The sequence below is a fragment of the Hyla sarda genome, chromosome 3 (genome assembly GCF_029499605.1).
Source record: "Hyla sarda isolate aHylSar1 chromosome 3, aHylSar1.hap1, whole genome shotgun sequence".
Classification (NCBI taxonomy): Eukaryota; Metazoa; Chordata; class Amphibia; order Anura; family Hylidae; genus Hyla; species Hyla sarda.
In genome coordinates, this window is record NC_079191.1 from 253,568,957 (window position 1) to 253,595,436 (window position 26,480).

General features: G+C 45.5%; 1 protein-coding gene across 4 annotated transcripts in view; it reads left to right on the forward strand.

The window, feature by feature from the left end:
• The window catches only part of SMPDL3A (sphingomyelin phosphodiesterase acid like 3A), a 163,918-nt gene that overhangs the window by 67,558 nt on the left and 69,880 nt on the right, over positions 1-26,480 (forward strand). Inside the window, exon 1 of one of the 4 annotated variants that reach the window (XM_056563298.1) lies at positions 6,524-6,566. The exons of the other annotated variants lie outside the window; for them this stretch is intronic. Within the exon in view, the coding sequence (XP_056419273.1) occupies positions 6,539-6,566 (28 nt within the window). The 5' untranslated portion in view covers positions 6,524-6,538. Of the gene's footprint in view, positions 1-6,523; positions 6,567-26,480 lie in introns of those variants that run through there. 4 annotated transcript variants of the gene reach the window in all.

Genomic DNA, 26,480 nt, shown 5'->3' on the forward strand with positions numbered 1-26,480 from the left:
CTACTAATTTCTATCTGTAACCAGTCTAGATACTGGGAAAGTCCAGGCAAAAGTAATCACCGGCTGTAGCGCATTTTTCTGCCCTCATACGTGCAAACCGCATACCTTCATCTAAGTAGTACACTTTTTTGTACCTGTTAATCTGTAACAAGCCTACATACAGTGAAAGGCCAGGGAAAACTAATCATTGGCTGTTGTTTCATGAAGATACGTTTTCCAAGTGTACTCTAGCGCATTTTTTTTGCCCTATACGTGCATACCGCATACCTACATCTAAGTAGTCTACCATATTGTACCTGTTAATCTGTCAAGGGCCTACATAATGTGAAAGTCCAAGCAATAGTACTCACCGGTGGGTGTTTTACAAAAATACAGAGTTTTTAATACATATTGTTGTGCATTTTTCTTCACTCATCAGTGCATACCGCATACGTACATCTAAGTAGTGAACCATTTTGTATCTGTTAATCTGTCAAGGGCCTACATACTGTGAAAGTCCAAACAATTGTACTCACCGGCTGGTGTTTTACAAAACTTACAGAGTTTTTAGGCTCATTGTAGCGCATTTTTCTGCTCTCCTAAGTGCATACCGCATACATACATCTAAGTAGTGTACTATTTTGTACCTGTTAATCTGTCAAGGGCCTACATACTGTGAAAGGACAGCCAAAAGTAATCACCAGCTGGTGTTTTACAAAAATACAGAGTTTTTAATGCGTATTGTAGCGCATTTTTCTGCCTTCATCAGTGCATACCTCCATCTAAGTAGTGTACTATTTTGTACTTGTTAATCTGTCAAGGGCTTAGATGCTGTGAAAGGACAGCCAATAGTACACACCTGCTTCTGTTCTAGACAAATACTGTTTTAAGTGTAGTGAAGCGTAATGTACTCCCCTCATATACGCAATAAGTATGTGAGGAAGAGTATTGCCAGGACGTGCACAGAGGAGTGGCAAAGGCCTAAATTCATCAGGCGCAGCTAGAGGTCACAGCAGAGTAGGGGTGTGTGCCAGTCGGAGTTGCAGCGAAAGGTGTGAGCTCCCAGTGTTAGCTAGGAGTTGTTTTGCGACCAGCAACCCAGCAGCCGTGATTTATCATTTCACTCGGTCATCCACTTCATATCAAGTGACATTCGACACCCCCAGTCAACAGTTGGTGGCTTCCTCACACTCAACCGTCAGGAAGCATGGCCCTCATGCTGCTGCTGCCACCTTCAGGCTCTGCCATTGTGCTACTCTATGGTCTCCGCATGCTAATGCTACAACCTCCACGCTCTGTTATTGTGCCGCAATATGGTCTCCTCATGCTGATGCTGCCACCTCCAGGCTTTCTCGTTCTGCTGCTCTATGGTCTCCTCATGCTAATGCTACAACCTCCACGCTCTGTCATTGTGCCACCATATGGTCTCCTAATGCTAATACTACCACCTCCAGGCTCTGTCGTTGTGCCGCCATATGGTCTCCTCATGCTGATGCTACCACCTCCAGGCACTGTCATTGTGCTGCTCTATGATCTCCTCATGCTGATGTTGCCACCTCCAGGCTCTATAATTGTGCTGCTCTATGGTCTCCTCATGCTGATGCTACCACCTCCAGGCTCTCTCATTGTGCTGCCATGGATACTGCAAAACATAATTAAGGCGCTGGTCTCCAGCTTAGGAAATTCCTTACATTAGGGTCACTTTCAGGACTCCTGATGCCACCTCCAGGCTGTGCCATTCAGCCACTATATGGTATCCTCATGCTTCAGCCACCTCCAGGCTGTGCCATTCAGACACTATATGGTCTCCATATATTGACTGTGTATTGTAGGAAACATATGGCTATTCTTGAGTTACTCTTGCAGCATTATTGCCATGTTGATACCAGACCAGTAATAAAAGGAATATTGCTAAGGACTAGCAGAAACAGGGAAGCATGGATACTGACCACTAGCTGTTGGAATTGACTGACTGTCCCAAGTGGTAGATTTGCCATTTTTAAGTTCCTCAGTTCCAGTAGGCTTTAAGTCGTTCATTCTTTGTTGTGGTTCTTCAGTTGCAGAATTAAGTTGTATCAGGTTTTCCTGTTCCCCCGATGAGCTAATGTCACTGGAACACACAATACTCATATTGTCAAATCCATGTGAATGAAGTGTAGCAAGTTCTGGATAGGTGATTGGTAGCCTGGCGTGAGGCCTGCTCCTATTAGAGGTATGGGAGCAGGATGAGAGAGACCCTTTTTCACTACTGGCTGGGCTTGGCCTTACTTACTTAGAGCTTCTTACTGTCTGTTGGACAGGGTTGAGGCTGGGCTAGTCCTAATTGGATGAGACTGTTGCTATGGCTACTCACTAGTCCTTTACAATGAAAGACAACCAAGTCTTACAGAATAATTAAAGGCACCTTAGCACCAAATGTTGGCTAAAACAATTTAGACATATTTACCTCAAAATACAGGTTAGGGTCAGAAACAGGCACCTTTGGGATAAAAACCCCTGGACAGAGCAGGTAGTAAAGGTGTTTTGCACTGGGCCACTACAAGTAGTTGCTCTCAATTGGGCCACAATGTCCTCAATAGATGCTATGTGTGAGTAAGTCTAAGAAGTAGTGCAGTAGCCAATAATGCTGGCTTCGCTGGATCAGGAATGGTGTCATAATTGATAACGGAACAAAACTGAACACAGTCGATTTCTGGAGCATTTAACATTTTGTTGCTGCTGATCATTACCAAGCACGATGTGAAACTATTGCAGGTTACATCTGTTGCATGGCAACAAAATAATGCAAGAAATGATTCCCCAATTCTTCAGAGCCTGGGGACGCAAGAAAATATATCTACTAAGCAACGCTTGCTTGTGTATCATACTGGTACTATATTGCTAGATTAATTGTTTGTTCACATATCATCATGTCAAAACATTTGGTATCTGCTAAACCTATGTACCCACAATATGCCAAAAAAGTGAAAAGTCATATATATTTTTTGTTTTTACTGTATGGGAAGGGTTTCTGCAGTTTCCGGTATAAAAGCATGTAAATACCTTAGTTTCATTATACATTTAATAAGTGGACAGACCATGCTAGTGTCAGATTATCAACGTTGTTGACCCTAATGTTCAAACAAAGACTAAAGTAACCACTTTTGGGTTGTTGAACTACTTAAAAAATCACGATGGTATGCAAGTGAGTGCGCAAGGACTTTTCTGGACATCCTTGTGAATTCTGCAGTTGGAATCTCCAGAGTGAAGGCGAGTCCGTGTCTCACGTCTCTCAAGTATTACAGGTCCCAGCATTCCCAGTAAACTGCGACTGTTGTTATTCACTACATTCAGTGCATCAGTGTAATCCTGTCATGACAACTTGAACTGCACTTTTGCATTATTATCCTGCAACTTTCTTCAGTAGACTTTACAAGTAGTGGTGGTCAAGTTATATGTACCGTGAGTGGTGTGTACCACTGGGTGAATGAATAGGCCTGGGATGTGCCTGACCCTCCGTGAAGGGTATGCTAAAGAAGGGGGATACCTTGAGAGGGACTGTAGAGAAAAAAGGGGAAGAGAGGGTGTGGACATCTTGCACGCTGCCGACAGCACCTCTGTTGATCAGGTGAGTATATAAAGAGGAGAGTGGTAAAGTATTTGGCAGTATTATATTCATGGAGTACAGTGGTTGGCAGTATTATATTCATGGAGTACAGTGGTTGGCAGTATTATATTCACAGCCTGGGCCTCACAGTCTAGGCCCCTGCAGGGCCCCCTGCCAGTACTTCATACTATATGCTGCAGCAACAGGTCCCGGACTTGCCGCTAACAGCAGTAATTTACCTTTAAACCGGCCAGGCGAGACGGACAGGCCAGGGGTTGATGGGAACAGACGTGTCCCTCGCAGACACGCACGTCTGTTCCAAGCCCCCTGATGTCACGTGTCATGGCCTCTGACCCCGGCAGAAGCGACAGGAGCAGCAAACCCTCCCGCCTCACACGGCCGCATCGCTGAGTAGATGAGGTGAGGAGCGCGACGATCGGGTGCAGGGCGGTGGGGGGGGGGGGGAGGTGATTATAATGATGATGAAGAGGACAGGAGGGGTGTTGTAGAGGTTGGTGGTGTAATGATAAGGAGGATTGGGGGTCTGGGAGAGCGTAGTGTTGATAAGGAGGACCAGAAGGGGGGTCAGGGGTGTAGTGATTAGGGGGTTTAATGTTGATGAGAAGGACCAGGGGGGGGGGTGTCAGCTGTGTAATAATGATGAGGTGCTTAAGGTATATGGGGTAATGAGGAGACTGAGGATGGAGTGCATGGGGTGTATGGGGGTGATGAGGAGACTGAGGATGGAGTGCATGGGGTGTATGGAGTGATGAGGAGACTGAGAATGGAGTGCATGGGGTGTATGGGGGGTGATGAGACTGAGGATGAAGTGCATGGGGTGTATGGGGTGACGAGGAGACTGAGGATGGAGTGTATGGGGTGATGAGGAGACTGAGGATGGAGTGCATGGGGTGTATGGGGTGATGAGGAGACTGAGGATGGAGTGCGTGGGGTGTATGGGGTGATGAGGAGACTGAGGATGGAGTGCGTGGGGTGTATGGGGTGATGAGGAGACTGAGGATGGAGTGCGTGGGGTGTATGGGGTGATGAGGAGACTGAGGATGGAGTGCGTGGGGTGTATGGGGTGATGAGAAGACTGAGGATGGGTTGTGTGGGGTGTATGGGGTGATGAGACTGAGGATGGGGTGCGTGGGGTGTATGGGGTGATGAGGAGACTGAGGATGGGGTGCGTGGGGTGTATGGGGTGATGAGGAGACTGAGGATGGGGTGTGTGGGGTGTATGGGGTGTTGAGGAGACTGAGGATGGAGTGCATGGGGTGATTAGGAGACTGAGGATGGGGTGCATGGGGTGATGAGGAGACTGAGGATGGAGTGCATGGGGTGCATGGGGTGATGAGGAGACTGAGGATGGAGTGCATGGGGTGTATGGGGTGATGAGGAGACTGAGGATGGGGTGCATGGGGTGATGAGGAGACTTAGGATGGAGTGTATGGGGGTCATGAGGAGACTGAGGATGGGTTGTGTGGGGTGTATGGTGTGATGAGACTGAGGATGGGGTGCGTGGGGTGTATGGGGTGATGAGGAGACTGAGGATGGAGTGCATGGGGTGATGAGGAGACTGAGGATGGAGTGCGTGGGGTGTATGGGGTGATGAGACTGAGGATGGGGTGCGTGGGGTGTATGGGGGTGATGAGGAGACTGAGGATGGGTTGCGTGGGGTGTATGGGGTGATTCAGTGGTTGGTACAGTATTTGGCAGTATTATATTCATGGAGTACAATGGTTGGCAGTATTATATTTAGGGGTACAGTATTTGGCAGTATTATATTCATGGGTACAGTATTTGGCAGTATTATATTCAGGGGTACATTGGTTGGCAGTATTATATTCAGTGGTATAGTATTTGGCAGTATTATATTCATGGAGTACAGTGGTTGGCAGTATTATATTCAGGGGTACAGTGTATAGCAGTATTATATTCAGGGGTACAGTGGTTGGCAGTATTATATTCAGGGGTACAGTACTTGGCAGTATTATATTCAGGGGTACAGTGGTTGGCAGTATTATATTCAGGGGTACTGTATTTGGCATTATTATATTCAGGGGTACAGTATTTGGCAGTATTATATTCAGGGGGTACAGTGGTTGGCAGTATTCAGGGGTACAGTGGTTGGCAGTATTATATTCAGGGGTACAGTATTTGGCAGTATTATATTCAGGGGTACAGTGGTTGGCAGTATTATATTCAGGGGTACAGTATTTGGCAGTATTATATTCAGGGGTTCAGTGGTTGGCAGTATTATATTCAGGGGTACAGTTGTTGGCAGTATTCAGGAGGTACAGTGGTTGGCAGTATTATATTCAGGGGGTACAGTATTTAGCAAGGTTATAATGATTATTGTCATCATACAGAGGATGAGGATCTACTTACAAATTAAGGAACCAATGATGTCCAGGTGTCAGACTCTGCAGAGAAGTGTCTGGACCAGATGAAGAAGAAAAGTAAAGACAACAGAGAAGACGTCACTCAGGTCAGTGATATTATCGTGTATTTTCCTAACTGTCCCATCAGAGCTGTAGTCACTGATATCATTGTGTAGTCTCTTGACTGTCCCATCAGCTGTAGTCACTTCAGACATGATGGGAGTTGCAGCTTTCCAACATCTGGGGAGCCACTTGAACCAAGGTGATTGGTGGGGGTCCCATGAGTCAGACCGCCACCATAAAAAGGGGCTGTTTATTTTAAAATGCCTGGGCCTATTTTTGGTTCCAGTCTGGCCCTGCCTGTAAGTCACTTCTATCACTAAGGAGCCAAGGAACCAGGGGGTGCCAAGGGGTGTCGTGCTACGTCCAGGGGTGCGAGTATAAAGGGGAGCACTGCCCTCTGCCTCCCAGCTAGATACGGGTCAGGCTGACCCGGGGGAGTACTCACCGGGCCTGGGCCGCACACTGAGAGGGACAGGGGCCACCCGGAGCCCACCTCAGGAGCCGTTCCATCCACCTATGGTGGACAATGCAAGTGGCGACACTACACGCATGGGGTAAGTGGAGGCACTCCGGTGGGGTCTAGGTACATGAGGGGGCACAGTGCTGGGGGGGGGGGGGGGTCCAGGCACATTCTTTGCACAGGGGCCCTCTTCTGTCTGTGTCCGCCCTTGCCCTCTCCATAACACTTTCAGAGGACTAGGCCTTTGGAACACTTATATTCTCCAGGACCCAGTGCCAGTTAAAGGGGTACTCCCGCCCCTAGACATCTTATCCCCTATCCAAAGGATAGGGGATAAGATGTCTGATTGCTGAGGTCCCGCCGCTGGGGACTCCCGCGATCTCTCCTGCAGCACCCCGTTCCTCAGCTGCATGGAGTGAGGATTGCTCCTTGGTTGTTGACGGGCAATAAAGGGGACAGTGTATCGTGACATCACAGCTCCGCCCCCTGATGATGTCATGCCCCACCTCCTCAATGCAAGCCTATGGGAGGGGGTGTGACAGCTGCCATGCCTCCTTTCATAGACCCTGTCTTCCTCTATTACCTGTCTTTGGGATGGGTAATCATTCTGGTGATGTGGGTAGGCATATAACAGAGCTTTTAGAAGGTATTTTGTGATGGTATATGGGGGAGGCGCACAAAACTGTACACGTGTGTACTCATCATTTGCACCATTATGGCACAGGCTAGGGATGTAACTGTTTTGGTCTAGGGTCTTCAGGTGTAAAAGATGGGGCAGTGTGTGTCAGTGCAGACATTTGGTAGCAATTTTGTTGCAGTATGCACTATGCTGAAACCACTTGTGTTTTTATTAGGGTTTATTTTTGAAAACCACTTGTGATCTATACTTTTTTTCCGTTTGATAGTAGCCTTTAAATTTATTGCCTTCTGCTTATATTTCTGAATCTGCATGGACATACGGTCTCTCTTATGACCAGACAACTTTCAAAAAATGGTACTGTGATCCCAATGATGTGGCCACCTTGTGGCCATTTTCCAAAATGGAAATGTATATAAATTCCCTTAAATAAAGCCGTGTTTATATTGTTTTTGGCCACAAGTTGAGGTATAAATCAGCAACCTGTCAAAAAGATTTGTTAAGGTATATTGCAACACGTTCCCTGGGAGCCCTTTGACCATGAGCCGATTGAATAGTGACTACTTTTTGTCCATTTTTCCAAAATGTTTCTGTGCATGACTCAAAAACATAGTAGACAGCCTAATTCTCTAGGGGGGAGATTTATCAAAACCTGTGCAGAGGAAAACTTGCCCAGTTGCCCATAGCAACCAATCAGATTGCTTCTTTCATTTTTCACAGGCCTTCATAAAAATGAAAGCAGCAAGCTGATTGGTTGCTATGGGCAACTGGGCAAGTTTTCCTCTGCACAGGTTTTGATAAATCTCCCCCTAGGTGAATAATGATATCTAATATATCTAATAATTTTTTACAAGATGTCCAGCATGTAATTACATATGGGATTTCTTGATAGTACACTGGTTGGCATTGCGGCCTTAAGAATGCAAAGTGTTCAGATCTTGCGTAAGCTATAAGTATGTTCGGTAGTTTTGAGCCAGGGCGCTTCATACATGTTGGGTGATGACTGCTCTCTGCACCAATTTGATAAAATATATATATATATATATATGTATATTGTCACGATCACACCCTATGGGTCCAGCCAAGACATTAGAGAGAGTGTGATGGTGCAAGAGTTAAGGCCACCAGACCTCTGGGTATCCACTACTAGTCCCAGCAAGTCACCAAATTAACCCTTAGATAAACTTGTTTTACCAGAGCCTCCTTCAGAAAGGTGAGCTCATATATTTAGAGATCAAAGACCAGAGCTGATTAATTAAACATTTAATCTGATAAAAGGTATCACAGTGCTATATATAGAAAAATACAGAAAAAAATGGCATACAGGTACAAAAATATATAAAAGAGTTTGTCAAGACAAGTATAGAAAGCAAAAATGAAGTTCTTACAGCATGATGATATAGCAGTCCTTGTCAGTGAGAGTATAGCTCTTGTCAGCTTTGGGCACAGCCTTGAACAACCGTTGAGTCCAGCATTTTAAGTCTTATCTGCTTCTTTGGAGGGAAACTCCATTTCCCCCCCCCCTCCCCTCTGATCCCACCAGGTGGGGCATCTTTCTTCCTGACCCCTTATCTGTTTGATTATATGATGGGACCAGTGTGCATGACTTCAAAGGAGATACCAAACAGCCAGACCCCCCAATAAAATGCAATACACAAACCCACAGTCTGAATGACCTCTCACCCCCAGGTCTTAGTTTATACACAGATACAATAAAAAAACACATGTATGTTTCCATAATCAGGCCTTGGGCCTTAAATATATATATATATATATATATATATATGCAATTAAATCATTTAAAGTCCCCTAGGGGAACTAAAAATCACCCCTTCCATTTCTAATTTTCAAATAAAACATAAAAATTCTCCCCAATTTTAAGATATTTGATATTACCACATGTCTGAACTTTTAAAACATAATGTTAATGATCCCACATAGTGAACAGCATATGCAGAACAAATAAACATACCAGAAAAAATGGAATAAAAAAAGATTGAAAAGTAACATTCATTACAAAATGGTTTCCATAAAAACTACAGCTCAAGTTGAAAAAAATAAGACATACCTCTGTAGGAAAAAAAAAATTATATGGTCAGACCATGGGGACACACAGATAATTTTTTTAAATTTTATTTCTTCATTCCCTAGAGGACACAGAGTGCACAGATAAGTCCTGAGTCCTATCTTGGTTTATGAAGCACACTCAGGAACTGGGCATGCTTCATTGTTGTTCTTTTAGAATAATGCATCTCCCAACCTTATAGGTTAATCTATAATATTTCATGCTTGTCTGTCTACACCGCTGCAAGGGCCTACCCTATGGCCACTTGCAGCTCTTATTGAGATAAGTCATTTTGTATCTTGACATTTTGTACCTATGTCAACCAATGTACTAACTGCTTATATTCTGATGTTAAATGTGTAATCTGTGTGGTGTATTATTTATGTGTGAACAATAAAACCCAAAAAATCCACAGCTCACATGGCAGAGATTCAACAGATTTACAGTCAGTTTTGTCACTTCTATGCAAATTTAAAAATGATTGTGACTTCACCACCTTATCTCCACCCTCAAACTTAATGCTTGAAAGCCTGGCTGTTAATGTAAGAGTAGCTTAAAAAGTAGAGATAGGACAAGGGTCAAATATTGTGGTCTTATAATGTCTGAATGTCACCATATGGTAGACAATAATACTGACACCCAAGGGTTAAGGGGTCATTGTAAATCATTAAATCTTAGTATTGACCAGTTTAAACTGATTCCTAAAGACCTCTAAATTAAGTCGCTGGCACTTCAGTATATGTGCATGAAGTTAATACTTCCCCATTATAATAGTAAATGAATAAAATATTTATGACTTAACTGTATTGACCGTGATTTGTTGCATTTTATGGCACAGTATATGAGAAAGGGATGTATAAAGGAGGGAAAAGGGAAATTTCATAAATCATAAATGCTTACTAAATGATAATATTGTTGAACTGTTACTACATATATTTATTTTACCCTGTGAACATAATCCCTAATAGTGAACCCCTCTAGATTATGTAATTTATATAATAATACCACTTACTGGATGTATGGTATTTGCTGCAATATCTGGTACAGTATAAAGGGGAGGAAAAAAATAAATATTCTGTATAGGTAAATATCAATATATATACACTATATAAAAAAAAAAGACCTAAAGTATATGTGCATCAAGTTAATACTTCCCCATCATAATAGTAAATTATTAAAATGTTTATGACTTAACTGTCTTGACAGTGATTTGTTGCATTTTATGGCACAGTATATGAGAAAGGGACATATAAAGGAGGGAAAAGGGAAATTTCATAAGTAACAAATGCTTACTAAATGATAATATTGTTGAACTGTTACTACATATATTTATTTTACCCTGTGAACATAATCCCTAATAGTGAACCCCTTTAGATAGGTAATTTATATAATAATATCACTTACTGGATGTAATTTGCTGCAATGTTTGGTACAATATAAAGGGGAGAAAGAAAAAAGAAATATTATACATACATGTGTATATATTTCTATCTATCTATCTATCTATATGCATATTCTGTATAGGTAAATATCAATATATATACACTCTCAAATAAATTCACCCAGATAGAAATGTTGTATTACCGCAAAATGCAGCATGTAGTATTGTCTTCATGGGAGTTATGTAAATAATTACAGGTTTAGTCTGATTAAACACTGGGATTGCTTTTACACGCTGCCATTGCCCTATATAAAAGGCTTTTAGAGGCCACTTTTGGGTAGTGTACCCAACTGCTAGACATGCCACTACAAAGCACTTGTTGCCCAGTTGACAGACTTTGAGAGGGGGCGGATCATTAAACTGAGAAGCAGGATGGTTGTTTTGACAAATTGGTCATCATTAGACCGTTCTGACTAAGGTGTTGGTAGCAGTGGTTACATGAGAACACATGGCAGACAGACCACCAGTGGAGAAGTTCATTTTACTCTTCAATAGGCACATATAGCTGCTATAGTTTTTGTCCACCATCCAGACAAAGGTGATGCTTTCATAACACATTCCTTTTCTGCCATTTTCAATCACTAACTAGAAAGAAATTTGGTGTCACAATGTCCATTACATGTCCTGTCATTGATGGCCAGCTTTGTCACCTTGTCAACTCATCATTTGAAATGGTACCGTGAATGAGAAACCTGGACTGCTATGGACTGGAATCGTGTTGATGAATCCAGGTTCTGTTTGGAATCCAACTGAATAATTCAATGCTGGCTTTTACTGTGGAGTCACACATTGACCCATCTGCTTACGACAGTCTGTCACCCCGAAAAGTAATACGAGGGACACTATCGGCTCAGCAATATGTGTAGGTCATCCTCTCATGGCAGGGCTTCCAGCTGGCTTATTTCACCAGAATGATGGTTGTCAACACAAAGCAAAGGCTTTCCGGCATTTTATTCTGCCAGATTGCAACACTTTCTTAGCCTGCCTGGTTACAAGATTTATTTTCTATTAAGCATTTATAACAAGCCAGCTTTAGAAACTTACAAGTGTGCAGGAACTACAGGTCCACCTGCAACATCTGGGGGTAAATGTGCCGCAGGATGTCGTAAGGAACCTGTATGCCTTGGGTGACCAAGAACCCAATGATCACTCTGGCTGAGCTTGAAAGATCCTGTGTACAGAGAAACTTCCAGAAGGTCAACTATCAATGCAACACTACATCAATATAGGCATAACAGAGTATCTGGAAAGAAGCTTCTCCTCAGTAAAAGATGTAAACGCCATGGAATTTGCAAAAAATAAAAATAAAAAAAAGAACTCTCAGATTGTGAAAAAAAAATTTCTGGCCTGAAAGAACTAAGGGGGGCATTTACTAATCTTTTACTATGTAGTCTGGTTTTTACCCTGTTTTTTTCTACTTCATTTTTGACTATGTGCGACAAATTTACTAAATTGTTGCACGGCATTAATAAATTTGGCACACATAGGCAAAAGTGGGAAATTTACTTCATGTAGTAGAAAAAATAGTCTGTTCCTTTTTCCTGCTGTCTGAATAGGTTTGGCTGCTAGGTTTCCTTCTGGATCTTTTGTTTTTGAGTTTTTTTTTAGCTTTTTCACCACATCTAAATAATTCAATAACTACAGTGGTCCCTCAAGTTACAATATTAATTGGTTCCAGGAAAACCATTGTAAGTTGAAACCATTGTATGTTGAGACCATAACTCTATGGAAACAGGGTAATTGGTTCTAAAGGCACCAAAATGTCATCCAAAAATAGGAAAAAGTGACAAAGAAAAATAAGTAGAAAACTGATATAGATAAAGCAAATCCTTACATATAAAAGTAATAAAGATCTGCTGGGAGCTGTAAATCACTGTCTATGTCAGTGTTTCCCAAGCAGGGAGCCTCCAGCTGTTGCAAAACTATAACTCCCAGCATGCCTGGACAGCCAAAGGCTGTCCGGGCATGCTGGGAGTTGTAGTTTTGCAAAAAATGGGGCCACCCTGCTTGGCAAACACTGGTCTATGTAGAGGACAGGAGCTTCTTCAGGGGTCCTGTACAGTACAGGGAATGTCCAAAACAAGTAATGGAGTTGCCCTCACCTGGTGTCCAAAAGAGCAGCTAACCCTGATACAGGTAAAGTGTACAGAACATGTAATACCAGACACCAGTCAGTGCATACACTTCAGTAATACAGGGGTTTTACCAGTGAATGCCCATTTTGATTGGTTGGTTCTTCCAGCCATTGACACGTTTTACAGATCTGGACTGTCTGTAGCATTGTATGTTGAGTCTGGTTTCAACTTACGATGGTCCAGAAAAGACCATTGTTTGTTGAAACTATTGTATGTTGAGGCCATTGTAAGTTGAGGGATCACTGTAAATTGTAGTCATGGCTCAGAAGTGGTAAACGGCGTTTAGTGTGTGTGTGTGTGTGTGTGTTTATTACATTTTTTTAACACAGTTTTTTTCTCCCTAAATGTACTTACACTTTTTTTTTTGGTTACTTCTTCTACAGATCTGTGTATCCTGTGGACTCCTTCGGATTCGGTGGACTACTTCGATGACCAGCGTTTTTCTTTGCTTGATGTTAATAAAATGGTTAACGAGGGCTTGTGGGGGAGTGTTTTTTGTAATAAATTTTTTTTAAAACCTGTTGTGTTTTGTTTTTATTTTACTTTACTAGACAGGCTTAGTAGTGGAAGCTGTCTTATAGACTGAGTCCATTACTAAGCCGGGCTTAGCGTTAGCCACAAAAACAGCTAGCGCTAACCCCCAATTATTACCCCGGTACCCAACACCACAGGGGTGCTGGGAAGAGCCGGTACCAACAGGCCCGGAGCGTCAAAAATGGCGCTCCTGGGCCTAGGCGGTAACAGGCTGGCGTTATTTAGGTTGGGGAGGGCCAGTAACAATGGTCCTCGCCCACCCTGGTAACGTCAGGCTGTTACTGTTTGGTTGGTATTTGGTTGAGAATAAAAATAGGGGGACCCTATGCGTTTTTTTAATATATTTAATTATTTATTTAAAAAAAAAAAAACGCATAGGGTCCCCCCTATTTTCATTCTCAGCCAAATACCAACCAAACAGTAACAGCCTGACGTTCCCAGGGTGGGCGAGGACCATTGTTACTGGCCCTCCCCAGCCTAAATAACGCCAGCCTGTTACCGCCTAGGCCCAGGAGCGCCATTTTTGACGCTCCAGGCCTGTTGGTACCGGCTCTTCCCGGCACCCCTGTGGCGTTGGGTACCGGGGTAATAATAGGGGGTTAGCACTAGCTGTTTTTGTGGCTAGCGCTAAGCCCAGGTTAGTAATGGACTCTGTCTATAAGACAGCTTCCACTACTAAGCCTGTCTAGTAAAGTAAGAAAAAAACACAACAGGTTTTAAAAAATTTTTATTACAAAAAACACTCCCCCACAAGCCCTCGTTAACCATTTTATTAAAATCAAACAAAGAAAAACGCTGGTCATCGAAGTAGTCCACCGAATCCGAAGGAGTCCACAGGATACACGGATCTGAAATGAGAAGAAAACAAAAAAATGGGTTAGTACATTTATTATCACCTGCTCACACATCTCCCGCCCCGCACGACTACAACTGCCAGCATGCCCTTACAGTAAGGACATGCTGGGAGTTGTAGTTGTGTGGTGCAGGAGATGTGTGAGCAGGTGATAATAAATGTGACAAGCTTGTCCCCTGCCCCCAGCTGCAGGACTACAACTCCCAGCATGCCCTTACAGTAAGGTGGGGCGGAGGCCGGGCACAGTGTTTCCCAACCTGGGACTTGTAGTTTTGCAACATCTGGAGGCACCCTGGTTGGGAAACACTGTTTTAGGCCAGTGTTTCCCAACCAGGGTGCCTCCAGATGTTGCAAAACTACAAGCCCCAGCATGCCTGGACAGTCAAAGGCTGTCTAGGCATGCTGGGAGTTGTAGTTTTGCAACATCTGGAGGCAACCTGGCTGGGAAACACTGGCCTAAAACAGTGTTTCCCAACCAGGGTGCCTCCAGATGTTGCAAAACTACAAGCCCCAGCATGCCTGGACAGTCAAAGGCTGTCCAGGCATGCTGGGAGTTGTAGTCTTGCAACATCTGGAGGCACCCTGGTTGGGAAACACTGGCCTAAAACAGTGTTTCCCAACCAGGGTGACTGTTTTAGGCCAGTGTTTCCCAACATCTGGAGGCACCCTGGTTGGGAAACACTGTTTTAGGCCAGTGTTTCCCAACCAGGGTGCCTCCAGATGTTGAAAAACTACAAGCCCCAGCATGCCTGGACAGTCAAAGGCTGTCTAGGCATGCTGAGAGTTGTAGTTTTGCAACATCTGGAGGCAACCTGGCTGGGAAACACTGGCCTAAAACAGTGTTTCCCAACCAGGGTGCCTCCAGATGTTTCAAAACTACAAGTCCCAGCATGCCTGGACATTCAAAGGCTGTCTAGGCATGCTGGGAGTTGTAGTTTTGCAACATCTGGAGGCAACCTGGCTGGGAAACACTGGCCTAAAACAGTGTTTCCCAACCAGGGTGCCTCCAGATGTTGCAAAACTACAAGCCCCAGCATGCCTGGACAGTCAAAGGCTGTCTAGGCATGCTGGGAGTTGTAGTTTTGCAACATCTGGAGGCAACCTGGCTGGGAAACACTGGAATAAAACAGTGTTTCCCAACCAAGGTGCCTCCAGATGTTGCAAAACTACAAGTCCCAGCATGCCTGGACAGTCAAAGGCTGTCTAGGCATGCTGGGAGTTGTAGTTTTGCAACATCTGGAGGCAACCTGGCTGGGAAACACTGGCCTAAAACAGTGTTTCCCAACCAGGGTGCCTCCAGATGTTGCAAAACTACAAGTCCCAGCATGCCTGGACAGTCAAAGGCTGTCTAGGCATGCTGGGAGTTGTAGTTTTGCAACATCTGGAGGCAACCTGGCTGGGAAACACTGGCCTAAAACAGTGTTTCCCAACCAGGGTGCCTCCAGATGTTGCAAAACTACAAGCCCCAGCATGCCTGGACAGTCAAAGGCTGTCCAGGCATGCTGGGAGTTGTAGTCTTGCAACATCTGGAGGCACCCTGGTTGGGAAACACTGGCCTAAAACAGTGTTTCCCAACCAGGGTGACTGTTTTAGGCCAGTGTTTCCCAACATCTGGAGGCACCCTGGTTGGGAAACACTGTTTTAGGCCAGTGTTTCCCAACCAGGGTGCCTCCAGATGTTGAAAAACTACAAGCCCCAGCATGCCTGGACAGTCAAAGGCTGTCTAGGCATGCTGAGAGTTGTAGTTTTGCAACATCTGGAGGCAACCTGGCTGGGAAACACTGGCCTAAAACAGTGTTTCCCAACCAGGGTGCCTCCAGATGTTTCAAAACTACAAGTCCCAGCATGCCTGGACATTCAAAGGCTGTCTAGGCATGCTGGGAGTTGTAGTTTTGCAACATCTGGAGGCAACCTGGCTGGGAAACACTGGCCTAAAACAGTGTTTCCCAACCAGGGTGCCTCCAGATGTTGCAAAACTACAAGCCCCAGCATGCCTGGACAGTCAAAGGCTGTCCAGGCATGCTGGGAGTTGTAGTCTTGCAACATCTGGAGGCACCCTGGTTGGGAAACACTGGCCTAAAACAGTGTTTCCCAACCAGGGTGACTGTTTTAGGCCAGTGTTTCCCAACATCTGGAGGCACCCTGGTTGGGAAACACTGTTTTAGGCCAGTGTTTCCCAACCAGGGTGCCTCCAGATGTTGAAAAACTACAAGCCCCAGCATGCCTGGACAGTCAAAGGCTGTCTAGGCATGCTGGGAGTTGTAGTTTTGCAACATCTGGAGGCAACCTGGCTGGGAAACACTGGCCTAAAACAGTGTTTCCCAACCAGGGTGCCTCCAGATGTTGCAAAACTACAAGTCCCAGCATGCCTGGACATTCAAAGGCTGTCTAGGCATGCTGGGAGTTGTAGTTTTGCAACATCTGGAGGCAACCTGGCTGGGAAACACTGGCCTAAAACAGTGTTTCCCAACCAGGGTGCCTCCAGATGTTGCAAAACTACAAGCCCCAGCATGCCTGGACAGTCAAAGGCTGTCCAGGCATGCTGGGAGTTGTAGTCTTGCAACAACTGGAGGCACCCTGGTTGGGAAGCCTGCGCAACTTACCGGCTTCCGTAGGATCCAGCGCTGCACGACACTGCCGCGCGACAGTGCCGCGCGACGATCTCCGACAGCGATCGTCGCTGGAGCCTCGGAAGGGTAAGTGAACCTCTTCGCCGGTCCCCTTCAGCTGTTTAGTTTTGCAACAGCTGGAGGACTACAGTTTACAGACCACAAACCAGGGATCTGCAAACTGTGGCCCTCCAGCTGTTGCAAAACTACAACTCCCAGCATGCCTGGACAGCCAATGGCTGTCCAGGCATGCTGGGAGTTGTAGTCTTGCAACATCTGGAGGCACCCTGGTTGGGAAACACTGTTTTAGGCCAGTGTTTCCCAACAAGGGTGCCTCCAGCTGTTGCAAAACTACAACTCCCAGCATGCCCGGACAGCCAATGGCTGTCCAGGCATGCTGGGAGTTGTAGTCTTGCAACATCTGGAGGCACCCTGGTTGGGAAACACTGTTTTAGGCCAGTGTTTCCCAGCAAGGGTGCCTCCAGCTGTTGCAAAACTACAACTCCCAGCATGCCCGGACAGCCAAAGGGTGTCCAGGCATGCTGGGAGTTGTAGTCTTGCAACATTTGGAGGCACCCTGGTTGGGAAGCTTGCGCAACTTACCGGCTTCCGTAGGATCCAGCGCTGCACGACACTGCCGCGCGACGATCTCCGTCAGCGATCGTCGCTGGAGCCTCGGAAGGGTAAGTGAACTTCTTCGCCGGTCCCCTTCAGCTGTTTAGTTTTGCAACAGCTGGAGGACTACAGTTTACAGACCACACACCAGTGGTCTGCAAACTGTGGCCCTCCAGCTGTTGCAAAACTACAACACCCAGCATGCCCTGACAGCCAAAGCCTATGGCTCTCAGGGCAGGAGCCCGGGCTGACATTACAGTGCAGCCGCCCGGGCTCCTCATACGGTCTCCCCGCTACCCCCCTTGTCTCCCGCCCGGGCTCCTCATACGGCCTCCCCGCTACCCCCCCCCCCCTTGTCTCCCGCCCGCGCCGCTCAGCTCCCGCTGCTACAAGACTACAACTCCCAGCGTGTCCTCACTGTAAGGCCATGCTGGGACTTGTAGTCTTGCAACAGCAGACAGATGGGAGTTGTGTGGCGCTGGCAGGTGAGAGGGGGGGATATAAATCACTGTAGTGTCCCGGTAGCGCAGTGAGGGCAGCGGGGAGAAAGTATGTCGGAGCCCGGGCGGCAGCAGCTTTTCCTGCTCCATGTTGGAGCTGGAGTAAATTTAGTCAATTTTTATGGCCGTTGCGACAGTTTATTGCGCAACTGCGACTGTCTCAGTTAATAAATTCCTGACCACTGCAAGTCAAAACTGAAAACTTGCGTAAATTAAGCGGGAAATTTTTTTTTGACTTTCTAGCTCTTGCTAGGGAAAGTCGCACAATTTATAGGGTAGGCGCAATTGCGACAATTTTGCGCCAAAAATAGTCAGAAAAAACTGACTAAACCCCTTAGTAAATGCCCCCCAATGATTTTACTTTTTCCCTCAATTTTATGCATCATGTATGGAGGAAGCTAGGCTATTGCTCATCACCTGCCGAATACCAGTTGGCAGCGCCATGTTGTGGGGGTACTTTCAGTGACTGGGACAGGGAGACTGGTCAGGGTTAAGGGAAAGCTGAAAGGAACAAATTGCAGAGATATTCTTTATGACAACTTGATCCAGAGTACATTGAACCTCAGCTTGGGCCAAAGATTCACCTTCTAACAAGAAATATTCCAAAGAAAAGGTCCGGGTGCCTTCAGAGCAATTTGTATAAGTAGAATCACATTAAGTGATGTTTTAAAACAATATTCTATTTATTCATAGTGCCAAATGAACAGACGTGTTTCAAGACTGGAGCGGTTGGCAGGAAAAGGGTTATTAATATAATAAATCAAGGTATGGTGTATAATCCGGTTTTGTCGGATTCAAGGACAAAATAATCCAAGAGGCTGGTTAATGTGGAAAAGAGAGCCAATGTTAGATGTTTTCAATCCCTTCATTTAGACCATATGGGTGCAACAAGTTCATTTTAAAAATCCAATATGACTCACGTCTTTTTTTAAATTGCAAAGCGGTCCTGTGTATTTTCCGGTATTTGTTCTATGGCTGTCACTGTGAAAGCTGCAAAGTTGCTGTTATGGAATACAGTAGCATGACGTGAAATGCTGTGTTTAATGAAGTTATGAACGACATTGTGGTGATGATTGTTCATTCTGGTCCTCAACTGTTGCATTGTCCTTCCAATATATTGTAATTTGCATTCACACTCAATCAAATAGATAACATATGTGGATGAGCAATTTAGTCTAGTATTGATGTTAAATTTCTCACCTGTACTATTGCTCATATATGTGGATGCCCCATGGTTGATATTCGTGCATAGTTTGCATGCCTTCATCCCACTTCTGTAGCATCCAGATTTTATTTTCTCGGAGTGACCCGGATTATTATCACCATCATTGATGGAGTGTTTTTGTTCTTCTTTGAGTCTAGGGGCTATGATGCTCTTTATTGTTCTTGCTCTTCTGTATGTTAAATTGGGGTTTTCAGGGATTAGTTTGTTTAGAAATGGGTCCATCAATTTTTCCACCATTCATATTTTAGAGTGTCCAGCCGAATAATTGGTAATAAAGTTGTATTTGAACTTATTGTCCTCCTGCCCATGCCATACCGGCCGGCCCCTAGCTGATTCTTGTAGCTTAGGGCCGGCGTTAATAGCCAACATGCGGTGATCGCCGTGGCCGACTATTAACCCTTTAGATCGCCGCTGGCATGACCAGGCTTTATCAATCAAGCTCAGAGCACACAGATCAATGTGGATCTATGGAATCACATTGATCTGTATGAGGAATCTAATGATTCCTCCTAAAAGTCCCCTAAGGGGACTAAAAGTATAAAAGAAAAGTTTAAAAAAGTTTAAAAACACACACATTAACCCCTTACATATTATAAGTTTAAATCACCTCCCTTTTCCGAAATTCCATATAAAAAATATATAAACATAATAAAAATAAACATATGTGGTATCACCGCGTGCGGAAATGTCCGGACTATAAAAAGATAAGGTTAATTAAACCACACGGTCAATGGCGTACATGTAAAAAAATTCTAAAGTCCAAAATTGTGTATTTTTTGGTCACTTTGTATACCCTAAAAAAATGTATAAAAAGTGATCAAAAATTCAGATCAAAACATTCATGGTACCAATAAAAACTTCAGATCACAGCACAAAAATTAACCCTCATATCACCCCCTATACCGAAAAATAGGGGTCATAAAAGGACAATTTTAAACATACAAATTTTGGTACATGTAGTTATAATTTTTTAAGTAGTAAAATAAAGAAAACCTATATAAATACGGTATCATTGTAACCATATGGACCTACAGAATAAATATATGGTGTCACTTTTATTGAAAAGTGCACTGCATAGAATCAGAAGCCCCCAAAAATGACAAAATGATTGATGTCATTATGAGGACCAATTGGTGGTGCAAAAAATAAGCCATTATATGGGTCTGTAGGTGCAAAATTGAAAATGTTATGATTAGAGAATTTTTTAAAATTCGATTTGGCCGATTTGCCGAATTTTCCGAAAAAATTTAGTTTGGTCCGAATTTATTTCAGTTCGGTCCGCAATGCTATTAAAAATGGCTATTTCTGGCCTACAGAGAGCCACAATAGGGCTGTAGAACACTTTGCCTTGCTGTAACACACATAGGGTGTGTGCTGGGTTAGTGAAATAATACTGTTTTTTAGTATGACATGCAAATTAGAGGCATCACTGTTGCAGAGCGGCACAATGACATAGCCTGGAGGTGGCATCAGTATGAGGACACCACATAGTGGCTGAATGACACAGCGTGGAGGTGGCGGCAGCATGAGGAAAACATATAGTGGCTGAATGACACAGCCTGGAGTTGGCGGCAGCATGAGAAGACCATATAGTGGCTGAATGACACAGCATGGAGTTGGCGGCAGCATCTAGTGGCTGAATGACACAGCCTGGAGTTTAGGACAGCATGAGGAGAACATACAGTATAGTGGCTGAATGACACCTCGTAGAGGTGGCAGCAGTATGAGGAGAACATCTAGTGGCGGAATGACACAGTGTGGAGGTGGTGGCAGTATGAGGAGACCATATAGTGGCTGAATGACACAGCGTGGAGGTGGCAGCAGCATGAGGAGAACATATAGTGGCTGAATGACACAGCCTGGAGTTTGCAGCAACATTAGGAGAACATATAGTGGCTGAATGACACAGCATGGAAGTGGCAGCAGCATAAGGAGAACATATAGTGGCTTAATGACACAGCGAGGAGGTGATGGCAGAATGAGGAGAACATATAGTGGCTGAATGACACAACCTGGAGTTGGTGGCAGCATATAGTGGCTGAATGACACAGCCTGGAGTTTGCGGCAGCATAACGAGAACATATAATGGATGAATGACACAGCTTGGAGGTGGCAGAGGCATGAAGAGGCCATATAGTGGCTGAATGACACAGCCTGTAGTTGGTGGCAGCATATAGTGCCTGAATGAGACAGCCTGGAGTTTGCGGCAGCATGAGGAGACCATATAGTGGCTGAATGACACAGCCTGGAGGTGGCGGAATATAGCCTCATATAGCCTCAATAGTGATGTAAAACCCTAAAAAAATGTATAAAAAGTGATCAAAAATTCAGATCAAAACATTCATGGTACCAATAAAAACTTCAGATCACAGCACAAAAATTAACCCTCATATCACCCCCTATACCGAAAAATAGGGGTCATAAAAGGACAATTTTAAACATACAAATTTTGGTACATGTAGTTATAATTTTTTAAGTAGTAAAATAAAGAAAACCTATATAAATACGGTATCATTGTAACCATATGGACCTACAGAATAAATATATGGTGTCACTTTTATTGAAAAGTGCACTGCATAGAATCAGAAGCCCCCAAAAATGACAAAATGATTGATGTCATTATGAGGACCAATTGGTGGTGCAAAAAATAAGCCATTATATGGGTCTGTAGGTGCAAAATTGAAAATGTTATGATTAGAGAATTTTGAAAAATTCGATTTGGCCGATTTGCCGAATTTTCCGAAAAAATTTAGTTTGGTCCGAATTTATTTCAGTTCGGTCCGCAATGCTATTAAAAATGGCTATTTCTGGCCTACAGAGAGCCACAATAGGGCTGCAGAACACTTTGCCTTGCTGTAACACACATAGGGTGTGTGCTGGGTTAGTGAAATAATACTGTTTTTTAGTATGACATGCAAATTAGAGGCATCACTGTTGCAGAGCGGCACAATGACATAGCCTGGAGGTGGCATCAGTATGAGGACACCACATAGTGGCTGAATGACACAGCGTGGAGGTGGCGGCAGCATGAGGAAAACATATAGTGGCTGAATGACACAGCCTGGAGTTGGCGGCAGCATGAGAAGACCATATAGTGGCTGAATGACACAGCATGGAGTTGGCGGCAGCATCTAGTGGCTGAATGACACAGCCTGGAGTTTAGGACAGCATGAGGAGAACATACAGTATAGTGGCTGAATGACACCTCGTAGAGGTGGCAGCAGTATGAGGAGAACATCTAGTGGCGGAATGACACAGTGTGGAGGTGGTGGCAGTATGAGGAGACCATATAGTGGCTGAATGACACAGCGTGGAGGTGGCAGCAGCATGAGGAGAACATATAGTGGCTGAATGACACAGCCTGGAGTTTGCAGCAACATTAGGAGAACATATAGTGGCTGAATGACACAGCATGGAAGTGGCAGCAGCATAAGGAGAACATATAGTGGCTTAATGACACAGCGAGGAGGTGATGGCAGAATGAGGAGAACATATAGTGGCTGAATGACACAACCTGGAGTTGGTGGCAGCATATAGTGGCTGAATGACACAGCCTGGAGTTTGCGGCAGCATAACGAGAACATATAATGGATGAATGACACAGCTTGGAGGTGGCAGAGGCATGAAGAGGCCATATAGTGGCTGAATGACACAGCCTGTAGTTGGTGGCAGCATATAGTGCCTGAATGAGACAGCCTGGAGTTTGCGGCAGCATGAGGAGACCATATAGTGGCTGAATGACACAGCCTGGAGGTGGCGGAATATAGCCTCATATAGCCTCAATAGTGATGTAAAACAAAAGAAGAACAGACGCTCCCTTGTGGAGTATCAACGGGATCACAGGTGTGTGGGAAGGAGGGGCTCACCCTGCCAGGTTGTGTACGTTCCCACACAACAAGGATATACGTTTATTTGATGATGTAGGTCTGCAGCCTTCCTGAAGACAGTAGAAATATATAGGAGACTTCATGAATACAGGAATTTGGACGCTGACCAAGAAGGGAACAAGAGAAGCCAGGTAGGTAACGAACAGATTTAATCCAATGCGACGCATTTCACCGCGCTTGCGCGGTTTCATCATGCATAGCACGCACTTCTCAGGGGGGGGGGTTTATATACACACAGGTATTGATTTTTTTATGTAATTTTTATTTCATTTAATTTGAATTTATGCACGAGTTGCTGAAGTGCATGCAAAGTTTCCTTCCCATTATTAGGATGTCTTGTAAATGGGGGGAACAGGAACCGCTTGACAACCAGATTGAACATGTGTGCCATTCAGGGCGCAAGGCTCAGCCTTCCTTGTCGAAGCACACAAAATGTTCTTCCCGTTGTCGGTCACCATGGTTCTCATTTCCAGTTTTCGTGGAGTAAGCCATTATTCGATTTCTGTATGAATAACTTTTAGCAGTTCCTCCCCTGTGTGACTCTTTTCGCGAAGGCAAACCAAGTGAAGAACAACGTGACACCGCCATGCCCTGCACACATGATATGCTGGAGGGGCAATGAGACTTGTCCGTGCAGTGGAGGCTGAGGAGATGGTGGAGGATGAGGAGGTGGAGTCGTATACTGTCACAGGACCAATGGCCTGAGAGCGTGGAGGCGGAAGCTGCGTGATCTGTCCAAGTTGCTGTTGTGGCTGTGCAGGAACCATATTCACCCAGTTGGCCGTTGAAGACACGTATTGTCCCTGACCGTAGTTACAGCTCCACACATCGGCACTGCCGTGCACTTTGGTACACACCGACAGGCTCAAGGACTGGCCCACCTTCTATTTCACATTATTGTGCAGGGTTGGTACTGCCAAATTCGCAAAGAAATGACGGCTTGAGACTCTCCACCACGGCTCGGCACAAGCCATGGAGTGACAGAAGATGGGTATGACACACAGCTCCCTTTGGCTGAGGCCTTGGCTGTGGAGCCTTGGCTGGCTGAAACAGCGTGCCACTGGGTGATGCAGCAGCCTGGACCACCACATCTGAGCTACGGTTCTCCCAGGCTGCTTTATGGTGACACTGCATATGTTGATGCAGGGCCGTGGTGCCAACATTGGGACTCTGGCTACGCTTCACCTTCTGCCGACACATCTTGCATGTGGCCATGTTAACCTCCTCCAGATGCTTGATGAAAAACTGCCACACCGCCCAGTAGCTGATTTTCCCACCAACAGCCCACACTGATTTACTTCTACTGCCACTGACTCCAGGAGCCCCTGTTTCACTACCTCCCGGGGAGGTAGGCTTCTGTGTTTGGCTCCAGATTTTCCACTTATGCCACCATGCTGACTGCCAAACATGCTACCACATTGCTGGCTCAGCTGCTGCCTCACGGCAACCTGCAACTTTCTTTTCCTGATGATGATGAAGCCCCTTCTGAACCCGGCTCCCAAGTGCGATCGGCTTCATCATCATCGAGTTGTGTCTGGACGTCACTGATGTCCTCTTCAGGTTCCTCAACAGTGTTAGCTTCAGGAGCCTGAATGCTCGCAACACCACCTCCCACACCACCTAGTACACCACTTAGATGTACGTATGTGCTATGCACTAATGAGGGGAGGACAATGCGCTACAGTACGCATAAAAAAGTATTTGTGTACAACACTAGCCAGTGCGTACTTTTGCCTTGCCTTTCTTAGTATCTAGGCCCTTGAGACTTTAACAGGAACAAAATAGTACACCACTTTGATGTACGTATGTGGTATGCACTTATGAGGGGAGAACAATGCGCTGCAGTACGCTTAAAAAAGTATTTGTGTACAACACCAGCAGGTGAGTACTTTTGCCTGGCCTTTCACAGTATCTAGGCCCTTGAGACTTTAACCTGTTGGGGAGGAAGGCCGCACAGACACTGGTCCTGGTACTTAAGGATGGAGGGTGGTGACTGGAATGGGATATCTGCTGAAATCATTCAGCAGGCATCCCGTGACATCGTCCAGGGGGATCCTGAGACCCCCCATAAACGCAATGGCTGTGATTTGACGAGACAGTGGTGACCCTTCCTCCTATCCCCTGCCATTGGTATGTCAGGACTGACTGACCAATGAGAGGAGGGGGCTCTGCCCACTAATAGAAGTACGGGCAGAGCGGGGGTAACGGAGGATGCGCGTCAGTTACAGCCGGCGGCGGCTGCAGGATGTTGGAACAACAATCACGTGACCAGTGGCGGGGACGATCGGTGTGGGCAGGCCACAGTATGAAGATCGCTGGTAAGTGATCTTCAACTATGGCACCTAAGATGTTGCAAAACTACAACTCCCAGCATGGCTGTCTGGGCGTGCTGGAAGTTGTAGTTTTACAACATCTGGAGGGCAACAGATTGGAGACCACTGTGCAATGGTCTCCAAACTGTGGTCCTCCTGATGTTGTAAAACTACAACTCTCAGCATGCCCAGACAGTCCAGGCATGCTGGGAGTTGTAGTTCTGTAAAATCTGGCCCTTCAAATGTTGCAGAACTACAACTCCCAGCATGCATGGATAGTCTTGGCATACTGGGAGTTGTAGTTTTGCAACATCTGGAGAGGCACAGTTTGGAGACCACTATACCGTGGTCTCCAAACTGTGGACCTCCAGATGTTGCAAGACTACAATTCCCAACATGCCCAAACTGTCAGGCATACTGGGTGTTGCAGTTCTGCAACATCTGGCTCTTCAGATGTTGCCGAACTACAATTCCCAGGATGCCTGAACAGTCTGGGTATACTTGAAATTGTAGTTTTGCAACATCTGGAGGTCCACAGTTTGGAGTCTACTATACAGTGTTCTCCAAACTGTTCTCCTTCAGTTGTTGCATGCATAACTACAACTACCAGCATGCCCTTCGGCTGTCAGTGCATGCTGGGAGTTATAGTTTTGCAACAGCTGAAAGGCACACTTGTTGGGAAACACTGAGTTAGAGTCTGTTTCCTAAATTAACCTCTTAAGGACCCAGGACGTACAGGGACGTCCCCGCACCCTGGGCTTTAAGGACCCAGGAAGTCCCCGTACGTCCGGGCGTTTTCCGGTGCCGGGCAGAGATCGGAACCGGATGCCTGCTGAAATGCTTCAGCAGGCATCCAGGGCAAACGCCGAGGGGGGCCATGTAGGCCCCCCATGTCGGCGATTTCCCTTACGATCTGCGGTGATACCGGGCTGATCGGGTCTCTGGGACCCGACCGTCCGGCAATTTTGCATGATCCCGGCTGTCACAGACAGCCAGGACCATGCTGAAGTATAGGAGCGAGGTGGCAAACCTGCCACCTCCTCCTATTCCCTGCGATCCGTCGGTTAGTTAACCGACCAATCGCAGGGGGGGGGGGCAGTTACTTCCTCCCGCCCTGCCCGGCCCCTGAAAGTCCAGAGAGGACGGGAGGAAGACCGGAGGACGCGGCGGGGTACGGGGGAGTGCTGGGGACCGG